The following is a 20565-nucleotide window of genomic DNA, read 5'->3' as shown; positions in this document are numbered from 1 at the left end:
ATGTGCAGTATGATATATAACGACACAGTTGAGGTGTCAGACGCGTGACTTTACTTTGAGTGACTTGCACACGGACACGGCTCGACTCAGGCGGTGGTTTCAGCGCTTGGGTCGCTCTAAGGGGCAGATGGAAGCTCTGGTGGGCCTGATTATTTACCCCGGGCCGCGCATCGGTGGTCACTGTCCACACTCTGGAGAAGACGTCTCACTCTGCGACAAACATTCCAGAAGTATTAGACTCTACATCAGGGGTGCCCAAACTTTTTGTCTCCGAGGGCCAAAATGAAAAAGTGCCTGTGAGTCGCGGGCCAAACACGGCGATGTCAAGCACGAAAAACACATATAACTGCACATTACAAAGTTACTTCATTTTATTTACTTTTTATTTTTTTGATAGCCCACATTTGCATTTGATTTTATCTATGCAAATAACATGCTCTATTAAAACAAATGGTAACTATGGCAACAGCCTAGTTTTAGTAGAACAAACCCAACAATTGTAGTAATTTAGTGTAAAAATAAAAAAAACACCTGTATCTCCAGCTCCTACAGTAACTTTACCTCATTTGTTAACTCAAAGAAAATGCCACATTAGATTATTTTGAAAGTGTCAGTTCAGCATCAATTCTTTTCTAATAAGTAATTATTTTTTTTGGTAATTTTTTTACATATTATGTTGTTGACGTCAACAACCTTTGCAATAGGAGTTGGAAAACTGTGATAGTTGATGCTACAACGCTCTGTAATTGATAAATACCAAGTCACCACAACAGTGTTTCCTTAACTTTGCAAAAAGAGTGAAACAGCGCCCCCAATTTGACGCTGGTGGTCAAAAAGTGTACTGCATCCATATTTACCATTGAGAATGAATGGAAGAGAGTTAACCACACGCAGCGCTAAAGCAGGTCACTCTCTGGTGGGCCAACAGAATTGTTTCGGGGGGCCAAAAATGTCCCGCGGGCCCCACTTTGGGCACCCCTGCTCTACACGATGCCCGTCGCAGCCCTCACTATATGACCTTTAGACTGAGTTTTTGTGCAAGGACATAAGTAGACACTGGGCATGAGATAAGCAGAAATAAATGGATGGTTCAAACATTGTTAAACTATACATCCCTTTATTGTAGCGTTTACAATTCATGTACTATATCAGATTAGGTGCAACAAAATGTCATTTATTATCAGTGAAAAGAATGCCTTTATGTAAAAATGATCATCTTCAATCCCAACACAAAATGAGTCTAATATCCTTCATGACAAAACTGTCACTCTTGATTAGAAGGACTGTCCATGAGGCCGTCACCCTTATCTCGCGGTGACACCCATGGGAGCGGTCCATTCGTACACTGTTGGACTGTTTAGCATCACACACAGACACGGCGTAGAGAGGGGAGGAGGGGGGGAAGGTTCACAGAAGTAACGCCAACCAGCCTGCGATCATCGCCATCCCACCGAAGGGTGCCACCTTCTTGGGCGCCACCTCTCCGGTCAGAGCTTGGCGATACAGAGCTCCACAGAACAAGCCCATTCCGGCCACGAGGAGGGTGCCAGCCTGAAACGGACAGCACGTTTTCATTCAAGCTTCCATTTTATGCAGGGTGTATATAACAGGTTTTTTTTAATCTTTTGAGATTTTGAATTTGTTTTTGTCCATAATCATCATGCAAAGTGAGATATGTCAATAATAATTTTGATCATTATGGCTCTCAGCTTGTAAAAAACCCAATTAAAACATCTCAGAAAATTAGAATATTTTGAAAATGGACTGTGTAAGCCGTAATCATCAAAATATAACAAAGACTTTGCATGTCATGAGTCTCAATCATATATTCATTTCCATCTGCAGGGGTAGGTAGGTAGGTTAAGTCAAACAATAGATAAAAGATCAACTCTATAGTCCCATAAGTAGAAATTTGTCTTGGGAACATAATGCAGGTGTCGACAGTAACAGTAAACACAAAGCACACAAAGTACTTTTAAAAGCCTGAATGAGTTGTTCCTTGTACTTTCGAATGGAGTCCTTTTATCCAAAAGCAGAATTTCCTCTGGTCTCCTTCTCCTGCCCCATAACTAACCACATCTATATATTAATGAGCATAATCTATATTCCATTTCATCTGCAAACCTTTGAACTGCTGAGCGCTGGGGCTGCATCAAAGGGCACTTGTCCGCACGGTGCTGCTGACCGCGCCGCTTTGGTTTAATCTGGCATTATTTAAGTGGATTTCACAAAAGAGGAGGATACATGCTGGACACTTGCCGCCGGACAGGCTGGCATGTTGAAAAGGTCAAAGAAATGCACTGGTATGTCGCGTTTCTGTAAATGTTTGGGCTTTGGAGACTTCGAGGATCAGCGAGTGTTTGCCACAGTAACATATATATTGCACTAAAGTCTTCCCCCATAACAGAACTGATGTATTTGTGAAGTTAAAGGAACTCAAGTGAAGTGGAGATCCTCAGAACCTCAGCTTAAGTACAGTACTTTAATAAAGGAACAGGCCACCGTTTTTCCATACTGAGATATGTTCTTACCTGAGCTTAAACGAGTTGATGCGTAACTGTCTGGTCTTTGTGCGTGCGCTCAGTCACGCAAAACGACCAAAGATGTTATAAGCATTTGACCTCTCCCAATGTATTCCTATAGCTCCAAACGTGGTGAGGTTAGAAGCGACCCAGCTCTTCCACGGGCACAAAGACCAGACAGGTACACATCAACTCATCTAAGCTCAGGTAAGAACCTGTCTCAGTATGGAGGAACGGTGGCCTGGTCCCTAGAATGGCTATAACATCACCATACAGTCATATTTTTTCTACTTTTTTACATAAATCTCTTGAACTACTTGATACTTTCCAAAACTACCAAACATTCAACAATAATGTTTCGATTTTAAGCCTTTAAATGATTAATGTCTAACAAAATGATACAAAATATTTAGTATTATGTAAAAACAAAGTATCATCCTAGTCCCACCCTACTAAAGCTACTCTCAACCTGTTAGCAAACAACATTGTGTGTTTGTGTGTATTCGACCTTGTAGTGACCCAGAGGCTGTATAGATACAGACGGCATCTCGTCATCGAAGGGGGCGTGGCTTCGCCGAGGGGGAAAATAGAATCTTTAGAGAAACACAATTTTCCCTCTTTTTTGCCATTTTCTGGTGGATCAACTATCAACTTATTTATCACATAAATAAAGTCAAGTGTAAATCAGGTCCATGTGGATATTTTCTCACAGCGGATTGTTCAGTAGAAGTGAAAAAACGGCAGTTGTAGCAAACGCTAGCTAACCGTTAGCATTAGCCCGATGCTAACATGTAGCATGAAGTTAGCATTCTCCGTTATTCATGTATTTATGGGCTGTTGAACCACTCTGCTCCTCCTCCCCATGTCTTTGTATCATCATTTAGTAGAAACTATATTCATATTTCAGCATTTGTTACAGTAGTTTTTGAATACTTACAGAAAATATACATTATTTCAAAATTGTTTTCCCCCTTAACTGTTTTCAAAAATGACCATATATGGGCGATTCCAGAGATGCCGTCTGTATGTATGAGCGGTCAGCATGGCGCCCTTACCTTTAATCACAGTGGCCTCTGCAAAGCAGGATCAAAAGTTTGGAAGGTTTTCTGCTGAGAGGGTCCGTCAGGAGAGAAAACCTTCCAACCTGATCCTGAAGCGTCCTGTAGACCACTGTGATGGAAAGTAAAGGCGTCATCCTGACCGCTCATACAGCCGCCGGGTCAAACACAAGTAAATATCAACATTTTTGTCCACATAAAAAGTCGCATGATGCACCTTTTAGTGTCAGTCTCAACAACCCTACTCTCGCTGATCACTACCTGTTACCTGTCATTGATTATCTTGAGCCAATATTGTAGCTGTCATCAAATGAGTGACCGGTGGCGTTAAGAGGGACACGAGAGCTTCCTCTGCAGTGTTGGTAGAGCCTCTTCTGCAGCTGTTTCTCTAATCTAATGTTTTTTGCAGTGATTAGAATGTGTAAAGTCTGCGTAGGATTGGCAGATGAAAGGGAGTCAACCCTTGCCACTAGGGGGTGGTATCACAGTAACGTCAGCACCCTGCCATGAGGACCAAAGAGAAGTGCTTTCCTCACCTATTGCTTTTATTGACCCCAATGGAAAGTGTGCAGCAGTTGATTGACACAACTACCCTTTCCTGACTTTGCCTTGTTTAAGTACTGTACACTTCTCAACTGCTTGTTTTGCTCTTTTTTTTTTTGTCCCATGACAGTTTTCAGAAGTGCCAGCAGAGTCTGTGGAGCCCGGTATACTCACCACAGCAGGCTGTCGACACTGCGCGGCTCCCAGCAGGGCCAGGCTGTGGTAGAAGTGGTACTTGTTGGCAGTCTCGAAAAGCTGAGGAAAGAAATATGAAAACATTTGTAGGCAATTGTACTCCTGGGACGCTGATTATTCTTTCTTTCTTTTCTTTTATTACATTCATCGTGTCTTCTTATTTTCAAATGTTTTTTTAAGGTTCTTGAAAGACGCGAGGTGTAACAAAAACATTTTGTTCAAATACCTTATGCAATTGATTATAGTTAGCAAAGGCAAGGTTTTTACCTTTGAGGCATATGACACAATATCCTGGCGTCTCTCAGACAATACCTTTTGTAGCTGGGGTCATGAACAGTCCATATAAAGATGAGCCAGTCTTTTGAACGGCTCTTTGAAATGAATGGCACTCAAAGACTGGGCTCCTGTTAAAGAGCCATAAATCCCATCACTGAGTTGCATATTGATCGTTTCAAATATCTTTTTCATTAAAAACAAGAACTTATTTAAATATTATATTTCAGAACAACCCCTCCTGGAACCGCCACCTTAACATGGTGGAGGGGTTTGAGCACCCGAATGATTCTGGAGCTCTGTTGTCGGGGGCTTCGTGCCCCTGGTAGGGTCTCCCACGGCAAACAGGTCCTAGGTGACGGGTCAGACAAAGAGCGGTTCAGAAGCTCCTTATGAGAGACCAACAGGCCCGGTTAATAATGAGGCCGCCCTTCTGTGGACCCACCACCTGCAGGAGGAGCCATAGGGGCTGGTGCAATGTGATCTGGACAGCTCCAACAGCTGCCCCCACGACCCGGCAACGGACAAGCGGAAGAAAATGGATGGATGGATGGATGGATTTCAGAACAAGATACAATTGAAACTGTTTGATAATAGTATTATGTCTGATCTCACAAAGACATAGGGCTGGCACAATTATTACATAGTCTTATCTTTTCAAATGTAATACTATATTTCACAATATCCATCAGAAAAAAATCACAATTATGTTTTTTTGTCAAAATCGTGCCGCCCTGGAACAATATATCACGGAGAAGGTTAGCGCCCCCTGTGGGTGAAACAGAAGCCCTCTTCCACAGAAATAAATGGGCAGAGACCGTCTGAGAACTTCTAAATCACAGAGAGGACGTTAACGCATTGAAATTGAGCACCGTGATCATTCCACGTCAGTTACATTTCTATATGTAACATTGTGGCCAGTTCGTAATGCAATTATAGTTACAGCTTTTATTCCATCCCTGTTAGTTATATGACAGGTACGCAGCCAACGATGATCTGAGATGTTCTTATGCCGTCACACTGAATGTCCTTTTGCTTTCTTAGCAAAAGTGCCCGATGTCGCTCCCATCCATCCAAGCTTGTGCTGTAGTTGTTTACTTCTGCGATTTTTAGCTGATGTTTTGGTGAATGGTGGGCAAACAGCTGATGCACCCAGGCCTCTGTTATATAAAATGACTGATCTGTTACAGTGAAGCAATGGCCTGTTTGTGAACCTTGTTATTACCATCATAGAACTATTTTAATGTATTTAATACCCTCATTTTGCCCCCAAACTGGACAACATTGCAGTCGCTCGTATTGAATAACCATTACATTGATTTTACATTGAGATGAAATGACAGGGTCATTTGTGACATGCCAGTGAGTTGTATTCAAACTGAAACAGGTTGAACTTACCACTATGCGGTAGTCATCAGGGTCTGAGTTTTTGAAACCTGTGGAAATACAAAATAAACAATTTAAATACAAAGAAGAAGACAAATCTTTCTGTTTTTTTTTTTTAAACATTCTGTTATGGTCGGGTTTCAAAGGGTTAAAAATGAGGATGCTACACGAGACTAACACTAGAATTCAATGATCAAATGGTTTATGTGCACCCTCTTGCACAGTTAGCCAAAGTATAATGAAGATGACATTTATGTAGGTCAAATTTTATGACTCCCGAATTATTTTATACTTCACATAGAATGCAAAAAGTCATGTATTGTTTCGATATCATAAACATAACTGCTTTAACAAGACCAACAATCTACATTTCACATCTTTCTGCAAGGAGTCCCGTTTGCCACCAATGACATAATGCAATAATACAGCTGTCCTGCGGGCTAAAAGTGTCAGATAAAAAGCCTGTCCGAGCGTGTTTGGAGTGTGCATGTGTGGTGTGGTACCGTGAGCTCCATACGCCCCCAGTCCGACCGCTGAAGCCCCCGATACAGCCGCTAACCTTCGGACCACGACCGCAGCGCTCATGTTAGCTCCTGTGCTAAGCTAGTTCCAGTGTTTGCTAACAGCAGCGGAGGTGACGGCGGTGCGTTCATGGGCAATAGGGATTTTCGTCTCCTTCAACAATTCGACGACTCCTCGTGCTTATTTGACCCAGTAAAATTACAATAATAATGTTAAACATTAAAATTAATATGTAAAAGCACATAACTGCTGTATATATATATATATATATATATGTATATTTGTTGCCATGTTTATTAATATATTTTTATTAACTTTAAATGTATTTGTTTAGAAAGTTGGATGTATTTTAATGCGCTCCTTGGCAAAAAGAAATAGCTTTATTTATTTTTCGTTTATGTATTATTTTATCAATTATTAATCTATTTAGTCAAATCTGTTTTCTCTTTTATATATAATATATGTATTTTTACCTGCAGGTTTTAGCAGACATAACAATACTGGGTGAAAGGAGATTATGCCTTATTTTGGTTGGATAACTAGTTCTTGGTTGGTACCTTTTAGCAATAAGGAATTGAATGTGACACAGAGAGGCTATCTTTCCAAATCGGGACCAGTGACATTTGACACAGCTGTTGACTATAAGGAAATTCCAAAACCATCACAACCATGACTGACTGAGGAATGGAAGCGATCTACAGTCCCTGTCTTAAGAAGGGTGTCTACGGTGCGCATTAATGTTTAGACTGTAGGCTACATAATCAGTGGACTAATAGGACTAATGGACCAATGATTCCGGAGGCCCTAAAGAAGTGGTTGCAGTCACCTGGATGTCACCTGCTCAAATGGACTTTCCATTGAAACTTTCTTTCTGTCATTATTGGATACAGGCTTGTCATTCTGACATCCACGTGTTTGTGGATTGTCCTATTTTCTTCCTTGTGCTATTAGTATGTTTATATGTTGCTGTATTATAAGTAATGGAAGTGGCTCCAAAGACCCAGCCAAATGGCTAGCATGAATGAGCATCGGTTAGCCCGTGCTGGAGGAAGCCACGCCTCGCTCAGTCTATTGTTCATTTCCTTTCTTTTGTCTGAATATGAAAACCTGAAATTTCTCAATAGACTTTTCCAAACCTTTATGCTAAGGTTGTAAGTGCAGAATTTTAAGACTAAAGGAGAACTTCGATCTGTGCTCACCATAATAAAAACAAAGGGTGTTGCTGCAAAGTGCTATATAAATAAACTTAATGGTGTTTCACACAGTCTCTTGTTAGGTCGACCTAAAGTGGCTCTCAACTCAAGAGCGGCACTAAACAGCTGCTCTGAGTCCGGCTGAAACAGGTGGTTCTGGAGGGGCTTTTGTGCTCAAAGAAAAGTGAATATATGCGCTGCATGAGAACGTTTGGATTACGGCTCTGACGAGGCAAAATGGATCCACTTTAGATCATCAGTTTGTCTCTCTTCTGCCCCTCGTTCCCTTCCTGCTGCAGTAAAGCTTTCCTCTTTATGAACCGATTAAGGTCATTTCCCCTTGCCTCGTTTATCAGCCTCACTGTATTTAACCACGGGAGAGGAGGGACCACCACGTAACGTGCGTGTTGACAGGTCGTTGCCTGTTGTCATGGAAATAAGTTAGCTGGACAGTTGATCGTTGTTATGTGGCTGATGGTGCAGCGTCTGGTGCGAGTGCCTGTGAACTCAGACTGAACTAACTTTGAAGTAAATGCTGTTGAAACTAGAAAGGTCTCGGGTCAACCAACAAGGCGCTCCAACATGTGTGAAAACGCCTTAAGAGGAGTCTGAAAACTAAACCAAGATGCAGAAGACCAAGTCCGACCTGAAAGTCGAGCCAAAACCCACAAGTCACTCTGATCATGATATTGTGATAAACACTGCCTCACTGTTCACTCCTTCTCCTGCACTTGTCATTCTGCTCCATGTAGCGCCCTGGGATGTTTGCAAAAATCCAATTTCCACCTCTTGTTAGTGCTATACTGTCAGTAATGTCTTCTGGCTATGCATTTGCGCTCTGAAAAGCATTTTAATAATTCAAACTCTTCTTCAGTGTCGGGACAAGAACTTTCACAAAAGAAGGAAAAGAATAACACAATCTGGAATACAGTGGCGAATCGATGTTCCCTTAAACCGGTCGTTTGCAGAGTTGTGGTGATCGCTGGAGAATTTGCGTCCACTGTTCTTGATTCTCCCGACCTTTCCATTTGTAAAACATGTAGGTGCACTCCGCCTCATGAGATCAGCGGGTGTAACAGAGCCTTTAGAGTCCATCAATCGTTCGGCGAGCTTCAAAACACATTCACAGCCATAGATTTGGCGGCCCCGACGGTTACGCGTTCTCCGGGGTGATTTCGGTGTTGCTGTTCTTTTTTGACTGACTTGTAAAAATATTGAGAGAAAAACCTCAGAGCGTTTTTCCTTTGCGCCCCAGAAAGTCGTGTTGCCGGTGTCTGCTGATTTTTAAAAGCAGTTTATTATTAGTATTAGGAGCGTGAGGTGAGGCAGAGGCTCATAAATTATTCATGTCACATCAGGTACACAAGCAACAAGGCCCCTTTCGCTCCTGTGTAGTGTCAGTATGGGTGCGTACGCAAAGTTCTCCGAATACTCAAGGTGAGGGTTCAAAACACTGAAGAAGTAGCAGAGGAAGTGCGGTCAAAGGAGTCAGAATTTAAAAAAGAGCAGCGGATCTGTTCATTTATCACTTACTGTGAGCTGCCGTTGTCCTCGGAGTAACCTAATTGCGAGAGAAAGGCCCAACATTAATGTGAGCAGAAAGGAAATGTACGTGATAATCGGGGTCGAACCGTCATTCCGGCACCCCTCCATTCCGACACATCGCCAATCCGCCACATTTGACACCGCTATTCCGACGATTGGTCCTTGAGGTTAGGGCTAAGGAAAGGTTAGCGTTAGTTTGTAGCTCCACTATCCTTAAGGTTAGAGCTAAGGTAAGGTTAGAGTTAGTTTGTAACTCCACTATCCTTAAGGTTAGGGCTAAGGTAAGGTTAGCGTTAGTTTGTAACTCCACTATCCTTAAGGTTAGGGCTAAGGTAAGGTTAGCTTTAGTTTGTAACTCCACTATCCTTAATGTTAGGGCTAAGGTAAGGTTAGAGTTAGTTTGTAACTCCACTATCCTTAATGTTAGGGCTAAGGTAAGGTTAGCTTTAGTTTGTAACTCCACTATCCTTAATGTTAGGGCTAAGGTAAGGTTAGCGTTAGTTTGTAACTCCACTATCCTTAAGGTTAGGGCTAAGGTAAGGTTAGCTTTAGTTTGTAACTCCACTATCCTTAATGTTAGGGCTAAGGTAAGGTTAGAGTTAGTTTGTAACTCCACTATCCTTAATGTTAGGGCTAAGGTAAGGTTAGAGTTAGTTTGTAACTCCACTATCCTTAATGTTAGGGCTATGGTAAGGTTAGCTTTAGTTTGTAACTCCACTATCCTTAATGTTAGGGCTAAGGTAAGGTTAGCGTTAGTTTGTAGCTCCACTATCCTTAATGTTAGGGCTAAGGTAAGGTTAGCGTTAGTTTGTAGCTCCACTATCCTTAATGTTAGGGCTAAGGTAAGGTTAGCATTAGTTTGTAACTCCACTATCCTTAATGTTAGGGCTAAGGTAAGGTTAGCATTAGTTTGTAACTCCACTATCCTTAATGTTAGGGCTAAGGTAAGGTTAGCATTAGTTTGTAACTCCACTATCCTTAAGGTTAGGGCTAAGGTAAGGTTAGCATTAGTTTGTAGCTCCACTATCCTTAAGGTCAGGGCTAAGGTAAGGTTAGCATTAGTTTGTAGCTCCACTATCCTTAATGTTAGGGCTAAGGTAAGGTTAGCGTTAGTTTGTAGCTCCACTATCCTTAATGTTAGGGCTAAGGTAAGGTTAGCATTAGTTTGTAACTCCACTATCCTTAATGTTAGGGCTAAGGTAAGGTTAGCATTAGTTTGTAACTCCACTATCCTTAAGGTTAGGGCTAAGGTAAGGTTAGCATTAGTTTGTAGCTCCACTATCCTTAAGGTTAGGGCTAAGGTAAGGTTAGCATTAGTTTGTAGCTCCACTATCCTTAATGTTAGGGCTAAGGTAAGGTTAGCGTTAGTTTGTAGCTCCACTATCCTTAATGTTAGGGCTAAGGTAAGGTTAGCAATAGTTTGTAAACTCCATTATCCTTAAGGTTAGGGCTAAGGTAAGGTTAGAGTTAGTTTGTAACTCCACTATCCTTAAGGTTAGGGCTAAGGTAAGGTTAGCATTAGTTTGTAACTCCACTATCCTTAAGGTTAGGGCTAAGGTAAGGTTAGCAATAGTTTGTAAACTCCATTATCCTTAAGGTTAGGGCTAAGGTAAGGTTAGAGTTAATTTGTAACTTCACTATCCTTAAGGTATGGGCTAATGTAAGGTTAGCATTAGTTTGTAACTCCATTATCCTTAAGGTATGGGCTAATGTAAGGTTAGCATTAGTTTGTAACTCCACTATCCTTAAGGTCAGGGCTAATGTTCGTTAACTAACAACAAACATCTGTCGGAATGGCGGGACGTTGCGCAAAAGATAAAAGTGTCACCACTCCAACAATGGGGGAAAAAAATGACGGAGTGCTGGGACGTTTGATAAAAATTGGAAACACCCGACAATTAGACCTCCATGTCAGAGTGGGGGGGTGTCGGAATGGCGGGCTGTAACCGTGATAATCTATAAAACAAATGGCTAGTTCAGTTGAAGGCGAATCAGTGAGAGTAAAAGATGTACCAACAGCCCCACCTAGAGTTTACATCGCCAGCCGCCACTGCAGGTCACTAAATGCAGGTTTAAGAGACTGGACAATCCATATAGAAAGATCTAATTAATTCCCAATAATGCTGACGGTATTTAAACGACTACTGCAGGCTGAACCTCGCAGTGATCCGGGGGTTTGGCTCCGGTCTCTGCCATCCCTCAGCCTCGCACCCTTCAGCCTGACGCTCGCCTGATGTGATCTCCCCTGCTTCATTCATCATTCTCTGTGATCCTCCGCGCTCAATCATTTATTCAGCGCAGACCGACGACAAAATGCTACTGCCGCCTCGCAAATCCGGCAAATGTCACCAAACGCTCAGGGGGTGACGCTCCCAACGCGCTCCTGAAAGATGCATACATCATCTCGTACTCTTCATGTTCAGAGGGCCGTAAATCTTTCAAGTTCCTGTAACTTACGAGCTCGGGCACAAAGCACTAACCCAGACCATCGCTCAGTCAAAGCCAGTTTTATGAACAAATGCCAGGGAAAAGCACGACTCTCCCGCAATTACATTTTTGTGCTGAAAACAGGTCAAAGCATTTAATTTGTTAATGATGAGTGCCATTAAGGGCCTATCTCACCGGCCTGGACACTAGTTGGAAACTAGAGTTGCCGCTGGTCATGGAGATGTCGCCAAGACGTCCCCTGGAGATGAGGTTCGATTTCAGTGGAAGTCTCCATTTGGCTGCTGTCTCATACCTGCCTCGATCTCAAAGAGAAAGCCACCGTTTTTCCATACTGAGATATGTTCTTTCCTGAGCTTAGACAAGTTGATACGTACCTGTCTGGTCTTTGTGTGTGCACTCAGCCACGCAAAAACGACCAAAGATGTTGTTAGCATTGGCCTCTACCAATGTGTTCCTATAGCTCCAAACAGGGGTGAAGTTAGAAGCGACCAAGCTCTTCCACGGGCGCAAAGACCAGACAGGTACATATCAACTCGTCTGAGCTCAGGTAAGAACATATCACAGTATGGAAGAACTGTGTGCCCTCAGTCACGCAAAAAGATCAAAGATGTTGTTAGCATTGGCCTCTCCCAGCATATTCCCATAGCTCCAAACAGGGGTGAGGTTAGAGGGCGACCACGCTCTTCCATGGGCACGAACAAAGACAAGACAGTACGTATCAACTCGTCTAAGCTCAGGTAAGAATTTTCTGAAATATATAAATATATAGTCTATATATAGACTGACGCAAATTTCCCTTATTGTTGATTCAAGCAATGTACGGTATCAATAAAATCGCACTTATAATAAAAACAACGCAAAAAAGATATACGCTCCCCGGTAAAGGCTTGGGACACACTGAAAATGTTTCCGAGACCCACTTTTCGGTCCTGACCCCCCAGTAGAGAAATTGCTGGTTTGGAGCTGGACGCTGCGTTCTGGCCCCGCCCCATCTGCTTTACCTGTGCACCTCACCGTGAAACCGCCGGCAGCTCCAGATCCCAACACGCTGGTTTAAAGGGACTATACGGAGTTTAACAATGTTAACATTATGTATTCCCTCTCCCTACATGTTCCAGCCATGTCCTAATGTGTAGAATGAGCTCAGACCTGTTCACCACAACTGCCTCTACAATCCTGCACTGTCACTCAAAAAGTTGTTACTTCGGGTCTGCAGTGCCGTCATGCACAATTAATATAGAAGGTGCAGTTACACATATGACCCGTGGTGGCAGTAGTGAGTATAAAATGGCGAACTTGCATCTAGACCCTTTAAGCTCTCACTAATGCGAATATCATTTATCTGTACATGTGCCGCCGCCGCATCAGCGTGAAACTTAACTGTGACAAAGCCCCCTCGTCTGTGAGCGCAGGCTGAGCAGCAGACAGCAGACGTCTCCAGTCTGACGGCCCCCGCACTGGCTCCTCTCTCTTTTTGATGGATCCTAAAGACATTGCGGCTGTTCGTGTTCTAACCACACCCCTGTTGGTGTGAGGGACACTTCCCCCTGTATAACCACGTTCACGAGTGGCGTGGGTCGCGGAGGCAACAGTCTGAGCCAACATGTCCAGACTTCCCCATCCATACACTTTCCCCGGGTCCCAAGGAATTCCCGGGCCAGCTCACAGACAGGAGCTGAATCTGATTCCACCTGCTCCATCATGAGGTCAACCTTTTGCAGTGAGGAACAAGAGCTTCAGCTGCTCCTTCTGCCTGAGGACAATCTGAACCTTCCGAACCCAGCGGAGGAACAACCAGGCAGCGACGTCGCCAACTGCTGATTCATAAAAACTACAAAACCCACACAATGGACTACAAACCAACCAAATATAATCTGAGCACCTGAACAAATGTCAGAATGTGTTAAATAAACAACTCTTTATGCACAATACATCATTGTTCAATTATTACTAATATTCACCAAAACTGTCCTGTAGTTCAACTCATACAACTGCTAAGCCTCCATAGGATGGGGTCCACATCATGAGTTTCTCTTCTTTTAGCAGCCAATGATGCAGAGTTATTCTTTACAGCAGGACATGGTGTGTTGTCATGCATGAAGATGATCTTGTTCGGGAAAGCACGGCTCTTCTTTTTGTACCATAGAAGGAAGAGGTCAGTCAGAAACTCCACATATTTTCAGAGGTCATTTTCACACCTTCAGGGAGCCAAAAGGGGCCGACCAGCTCTCTCACCATGATTTCAGGCCAACCTCACCACCTCCTTGTTGACGTCACAGCCTTGTTGGGACATGGTGGCCATTCACCAACCATCCACTACTCCATCCATCTGACCATCCAGGGTCACACGGCCTCATCAGTGAACAAGACTGTTTGAAAATGAGTCTTCATGTATTTCTGAGCCACTGCAGCCGTTTCTGTTCATCAGCTTCAATGAACAGTTTAAGGGAGGCCGGATAGGAGGGTCCTACACCGTGATGTTCGGGAGACTCCAGAGGCACCAGCAGCTTCAAATGCCTGTTTACTGCTTTGTAGCATCTGTTCTCTTAATCTGATATGTTTGTCTGGCAGAAACCGTCCTTATTGTGCCTTTATCTGCACAAACCTGTGTGTGCTCTGAATCAGCCACAAATCTCTTAACAGTACGATGATTAAGTTTAATCTTTTATGGAATATCAAAGGTTTTCATACCTAGTCCAGGGCATTCAACTATTTCACGCTTTTCATCTGCAGAGATGATCCTTTTTCTTTCCCCTATTGCTTGAAAATGATGATCTGCTTATTAATGTGGAACGTCCTTTTTCAGTAGTTTTTCCCTTAACTGGGCTTAACCTGACAATCCCAGGTCTCTGAGATTGACGTCAGTGATTCAAAGAGCCCTGAGACACAAAACCATCCATGAGTTTCATTGAAAAACTTAACCTTTATGGCACTGAAATACAATTTGCGTAATAATTTGGAACGCGGTGCATACTTTCAAATATTTTGGACCGAGCTCGTATTTTTATTGAAATGAAACATCACGTGTTAAAACTGTCCATCATTTCATATTTCGTAAACTTTCAGAGGCAGCAGTGGATTGTTCTTAGCTCCTCTGCAAAAGAAAAGATACATCTCCTTTTACTAACGCGCTCCTAACTGCACTGACACATTCGGATGCTCCCAGGCACGGCTGACGATGACACATTCGAGACAACGATGAGGAGAAGGAGATTATTTACACTTATAGATGCAGCCAAAGTCCCTCCAGCGTGTCCTAGGTACAAGATACTAAGAAACACTCGGCCGACTCAGATTTTGCATTGTTTTCAGTAAATGGTCGAGCAATGCGTCATCTGAAGGACTTTTTTATGTTTTGAAGGGGCTGAGGTCCAGACTTCCCACGCCTCACAGATGAAACTCAGGCATCTCTCTCTCTCTCTCTCTCTGTTGGATTTGAGATTTTATTTTTCCAATCGATTTAGTCGAATCCACGTGGAGGCTATTATTAAAACATAGCCAGCAGCCACTAAAGTTTGAAATTGTGTACCTCAAATGCATGTGCGACTTCACCAAAGTAATTACGGCTGCCACTTTATTTGTGTTCAATTATAGATAAGAGCAGCGACAATAGCTGCGAGGGGGGAGAGTTATAGGGACATGGGACACTTTTGAATCAACTTCCACAAACTTTTATAATGTCATAAACGTATAACCAATTATAAGCGCTCCAGATTTTAAAGGTGACGTATTCTGCATAACTTTGGATTATAAACCGGCTGTATTGACGTTTTAGGTTTTCAAACGTGTGGAAAAGACATCAGTCTGCATGGAGCCGCTGGTCTGCGTTCATTAGACAGAGAGACAAAGTGTACATGTACTTCATGTTTGACCATACAATTACATTTATTCAGGATGGTGTTGAGCAAGCTTGCCTGGTGCGCGGCACAGAGCGCACGCAGAGGCTGTTTCTTCCTTTTAGCAAAAGCTTGTGAACACACGATATTACAAAGGAGCAACATAGACACACTAAAAAAATCTGAAATAAGAATAATACTGGCTTACCCAACACCTGAACGCAATTTGTACTTTTGTAAAATGGAAAATAAACCACTTCCTTACACTTGTTGTGTGGTTAACAGGCTTGATAGTAGTAATTACGAGACTTAAAAGCCGGAAAATTTCCAATCAATTTCCGGAAGCTTTCTATGAAAAGTTTTGCTCAAAGTTTTTATTGAATAAACAGTCAGCGAACTACTTTTTGAGAAATGCCACTCCCCCGACGCATAGAGGAAGTGTGAGGCTCCATCTACAGGAGTCATGGCAAAACATACCTTTCTTAAACCGAAATCTTAATACTCTTTGTAATAAGTAAACGGCAAAGTTTGATGTCATTAACGAGGAGTGGGCGGGGCCTGTTTGAGGAGTGGGCGGGGCCTGCACCCTCAGTGAAAGGAGCGCTACCGCAGGTCCATTATCCCCACTGCTGTCAGACTATACAACACTACTGTAAAGTAACTCATGCTGCCTGATCCCGTCAGACCTTTGAAGCTCAGCAGGAAGGGCCTGGTCGGTACTTGGATGGGAGACCGTTTGGGAAACACCGGGAAGCCTGGTGAATGTAGTGAGTGAGTGGGTGGTGGTGGTCAGAGGGGCCGATGGCGCAGACTGGTTGCCTCGCTTCCGTCAGTCTACCCCAGGGCAGCTGTGGCTACAATAGTAGCTTACCACCACCAAGTATGGAGTGAATGAATAGTGCAATGTAAAGCGTCTTTGAGTGTCCAGAAAATCTCTATATAAAATTGCATTATATAAAAAGCATTATTATTATTATTATTATTATCTTCAATAACTCCTATGCAAAACTAATAATCGCAATGCAATAATCTCTATATCAGCGTCACTTTATCGACCACCTGCACTAGGAATGTAACTTTGCACTGCTGATGCTGACATTTAATAGTCTGCAGTGATTTGATTTGTGATGGTTTATACTTTTTGCACCTTAAAGCTTTCTTATTCATTGTATATAAGATACCTCTTTTTACTATTTAACTTTTTGCACATTTCCTGTCTATTTTGCATCAACGGCCGCACGCTGCTCTGCTTTGTGGCAACGACACTAAGGACCGCCATTGCTGTAGTACCTCCATATAGCCGCTAGTCTCCCATTAGAAAGCATTGCACTTTAGACACGTTAAAAACAACTTTAAAGCCTGGTTTCTAATTTTTTAGAACTTTCTACAGCTAGATATTCCTCCTGTGATAACGCTGGGTTGGCTACAGCCCATTAGCATTAGAGCTAATGGCGCAGGCGCGGCTACGACTGAACTACATCCCCACGAGGGCCGAGCTACAGTGAAGATCCCGCCCTTACGCCCTTTTTAGGAACATGCCCCGTCAGAGCAGGGTTGGAGGAGTAAATCCACCATGATTTCCCCCACTGTGGAAAACGGGGAGGAGTGAGGAATGACGGTCTATATTATGGTCTTCATTATTTCTCCATTATGAGATCAATAAAGGCTTATCTTATCTTACAGAACAATCTCAGGCCGACACATGGCACAGACTCTTACAGCAATATCATATTGTAATACTGCATGATGGATACAAACCTCATCCACACATACATTCTTCTCAGTCATACCAACAAAATGCCCGAGCGCCGTATAGGAGCTCTCGCAATGACCTTCCATCCCCTCCGCCCGCCTGGCTCCTGGCCCTGCTCCGTCTGTGCTGCGGTATGAGAATTCTGAAAGCGCTATTCATACGGGGGCTCATTAGCACGGCAAAGAGCGCGCGGAAGGTAAGGCCGCCCGAGCCTCAGCCGCCAGCGTCAACACGTACGCAAATGTGTGGAACCTCAGACGGAATTTTCATCTTTTCTCCATGAAGGCGAGCGGCGAGAGGAGGAACGCTCAGGAGGGCCGAGGACTGGGGACTTTGTTAGAGCTTGTTATATTAAGAATGGATCTTTAAGTGGATACATGCATTTGTGGCTTGTAAAGCTGCTTTGGGCCCCTAAGCATTGGTGCTTCATTCATACAGCTGGGACGATACACTGTGATACACGTCATCATAACAAACTGCAATACTTTACCCTGAAAGAATTGAATACGATGAGTTTTTAAAGGTGCATTATGTAACTTTTTATGTGGGGTAAGAGTTGATATTAGTGAGTTTATGACCTTTCAGTGACCCAGAGGTTGTATGGGTGGTTCGCGCAGCACCTTTATTATCCATTACAGTGACTCTCTCAGAGGTCATTTTCACACCTTCAGGGAGCCTAAAGGGGCCGACCAGCTCTCTCCCCATGATTCTGGCCCAAAACATGACTCCGCCACCTCCTTACTGACGTCACAGTCTTGTTGGGACATGGTGGCCATTCACCAACCATCCACTACATCCATCTGACCATCCACGGTTACACGGCCTCATCAGTGAACAAGACTGTTCTAAAATGAGTCTTCATGTATTTCTGAGCCACTGCAGCCGTTTCTGTTCATCAGCTTCAATTAACCGTTTAGGGGAGGCCGGATAGAAGGTTTATGCACAACTGCAGCCTCTGGAGGGTCCTACATCTTGATGTTCGGGAGACTCCAGAGACACCAGCAGCTTCAAATACCTGTCTGCTGCTTTGTAGCATCTGTTCTCTTAATCTGATTGTCTGGCAGAAACCATCCTCATTGTGCCTTTCTCTGCACAAACCTGTGTGTGCTCTGAATCAGTCACAAATCTCTTATCAGTACGATGATTACGCTTCATCTTTTTCATGAAATATCAAAGGTTTTCATACCTAGTCCAAGACATTCAACTATTTCACACTTTTCATCAGCAGAGAGATCCTTTTTCTTTCCTATTTGCTTGAAAAGGATCGTCTGCTTAATAATGTGGAACGTCCTTTTTCAGTAGTTTTTCCCTTAACTGGTCTTAACCTGACAACTAATCATGACAGACGTCTGGGATTGATGTCAGTGATTGAAAGAGCCCTGAGACACAACACCATCCAGGAGTTTTTTTATATTAGAACTTGGAATGCAGTGTATGTAGAGCGCCAGCCTAGAGTACGGCAGATTGTTGGATCAATTTGGCCTCTTTTCACATTGGCCTCTACATAATCTGGGCCTGACACGTCTCCACAGTCAGCTTTACAAACACATATTATCTATGCACTTTATATACTTTGATCACTACTGCCTTTCACTCTTTTTCTGTCACTTATTTCCTCACGCTCACTTCTGCGTAATCTAAACTGGACTCTCAGAGAGTTCAACTTAAGTCTGCCGATGGCGTCTCCTGCCTCAGCACTGCATGCAAAGCGTAATGCGAACGTTCTTTCTGATTTCAACACCTCAGTAGTAACATCTGTGCAAAACCTCATACAAATCGGACAAAAAGAGCTCGTCTTTCCGGTTCGAACCCCTCCATTGACGCTGAGACCGTCTTAACCCCTCGTTCGTCTGTCTGAGAGATTATCCGACCGCGCTTTCTCCGGCACAATAACTGACCGGAGCACAAATGTGCAGATAGCCCGGGACGGGTGAATACTTCCCGCCTCTCCGCAGCCGACGAAGCCGTATTCCAGTGGCACACTTTTCTCCCGCCCCGGTATGTTTTCTGCCTAATTGGTGCCCGTGGCTAAAAGCCGATCCGTTTTGCATGCGTCCCTTTGAAGAGAGATGCAGATGAGGCGAACGAGAGCGCTAATTACCCGCTCGGAGTGGGGAGTCTGCTGCTCGCTCCATCGCTCGCTCGCTCCCGCGCTTTACTCGCCGCGTGCGTGTGTGGGGCTGCGTGCAAATCGGGCCGTGCCTAAATCGGTTTGAGATTTCAGAATTCGCGTCGAGATAAACGGGTTTAGTGTCGTGATACAGCAGCTTGGAGACGCTGTGAGGTCGGCAACAATGGGGGCCAACATTCTGGGGGACAACACCGGTTTTCAAAGCCAAAAAACTGTTGCGACAGAAAAAGCATCAAAAAGCGACAAAAGTGAGATGAAGAACGGGGAAAAAGTAGCGACAACGCGGCAACATCGTGAGGAAAAAGATACGTTTAGATCAGTTTTGTTGGTCTGCGGATTCGGGTGAGGTCAGTGGAGAGAATGCGCGTGGTTAGGCTATTCAATTTTAAAGCGGGAGTATTATGCAAAATCGACTTTTTCAAGCTTCACATCATGTTATTATGTCACTCCCTCATTAAAAACATGTCTGAAGTGTTGCCTTGGCACATTCACGTATTTTTGAGTAATCTGTAAAAACTCTGATGGCGGCCATTTTAGGGATAGGTTTTCCTGAGTCCTCCTAGGAACGCCCCCGCCTCCCGGAGACGCCTCCGAGCTTTCGTCACCAGCCGAGTAACCAACCACTGCTCCTCAGCAGAACCCCCTCCCCACTGATGCCACAGACAGCGTGTGGAGGGGGCGTGTCGGAAAGGGTCAGAGGTTCTTAAAGAGACAGAGGCCTATTTCAAGACATTCACTACAGCCATTTTGAGAGAGCAATTTTTTACAAGGCAGTTATTTTAATTTACTGCATTTACAGACCAACAGAAGGTTTGGTCATCATTGTAGTGTGATATAGACTCAATGTGATTGAAAAAAGCATAATACCCCCTCTTTAACTATATGAGAAAGAGCTGTAGAAATGTGGCCATTGCGACCGATGATACAAATCCTGTAGGAATCTCTGAGACTTTACTCACAGCCCGTTCATACAAATGTAGTCAATTAGCTGCAAACTTGAGTTCAGATCCTGGCAACACGTTTGCGTCATGTGGTGTTCTACAGAGCCTGTGCTCACAGCAGTGAGTGAGAAAGGAAAGAGGGGCAGGTGCAGAGAGGGACGACATATTGGAGGGGGTGTTAGGTTTACAGTTAGCGATTATGCATAACTCAAAGTATAT

General features: G+C 43.5%; 1 protein-coding gene across 1 annotated transcript; it reads right to left on the bottom strand.

Moving 5' to 3' along the window:
- Positions 1 to 1356: 1356 nt before the first annotated feature.
- Positions 1357 to 6598, bottom strand: tmem256 (transmembrane protein 256). Its single transcript, XM_079579671.1, has 4 exons — positions 6481 to 6598; positions 5990 to 6027; positions 4298 to 4378; positions 1357 to 1551 (listed from the first exon to the last, which is right to left on the bottom strand). The coding sequence occupies exons 1-4, from the start codon at positions 6560 to 6562 to the stop codon at positions 1408 to 1410; spliced, it is 345 nt and encodes a 114-aa protein (XP_079435797.1). The 5' UTR covers positions 6563 to 6598; the 3' UTR covers positions 1357 to 1407.
- Between the last annotated feature and the right edge of the window lie 13967 nt (positions 6599 to 20565).

The sequence above is a fragment of the Gobius niger genome, assembly GCF_951799975.1.
Source record: "Gobius niger genome assembly, chromosome: 21".
Lineage (NCBI taxonomy): Eukaryota > Metazoa > Chordata > Actinopteri > Gobiiformes > Gobiidae > Gobius > Gobius niger.
This window is presented reverse-complemented; position numbering and strand designations above follow the sequence as displayed.

Excerpts from the sequence above, each read along its gene's own strand:
- tmem256 (XM_079579671.1), bottom strand. The coding sequence starts at position 6,562 with ATGAGCGCTGCGGTCGTGGTCCGAAGGTTAGCGGCTGTATCGGGGGCT. Across the intron at positions 4,379-5,989 it reads CTGATGACTACCGCATAGTG|CTTTTCGAGACTGCCAACAA; the intron begins GTAAGTTCAACC and ends TTCTTTCCTCAG. Across the intron at positions 1,552-4,297 it reads AGTGTCGACAGCCTGCTGTG|GCTGGCACCCTCCTCGTGGC; the intron begins GTGAGTATACCG and ends TGTCCGTTTCAG.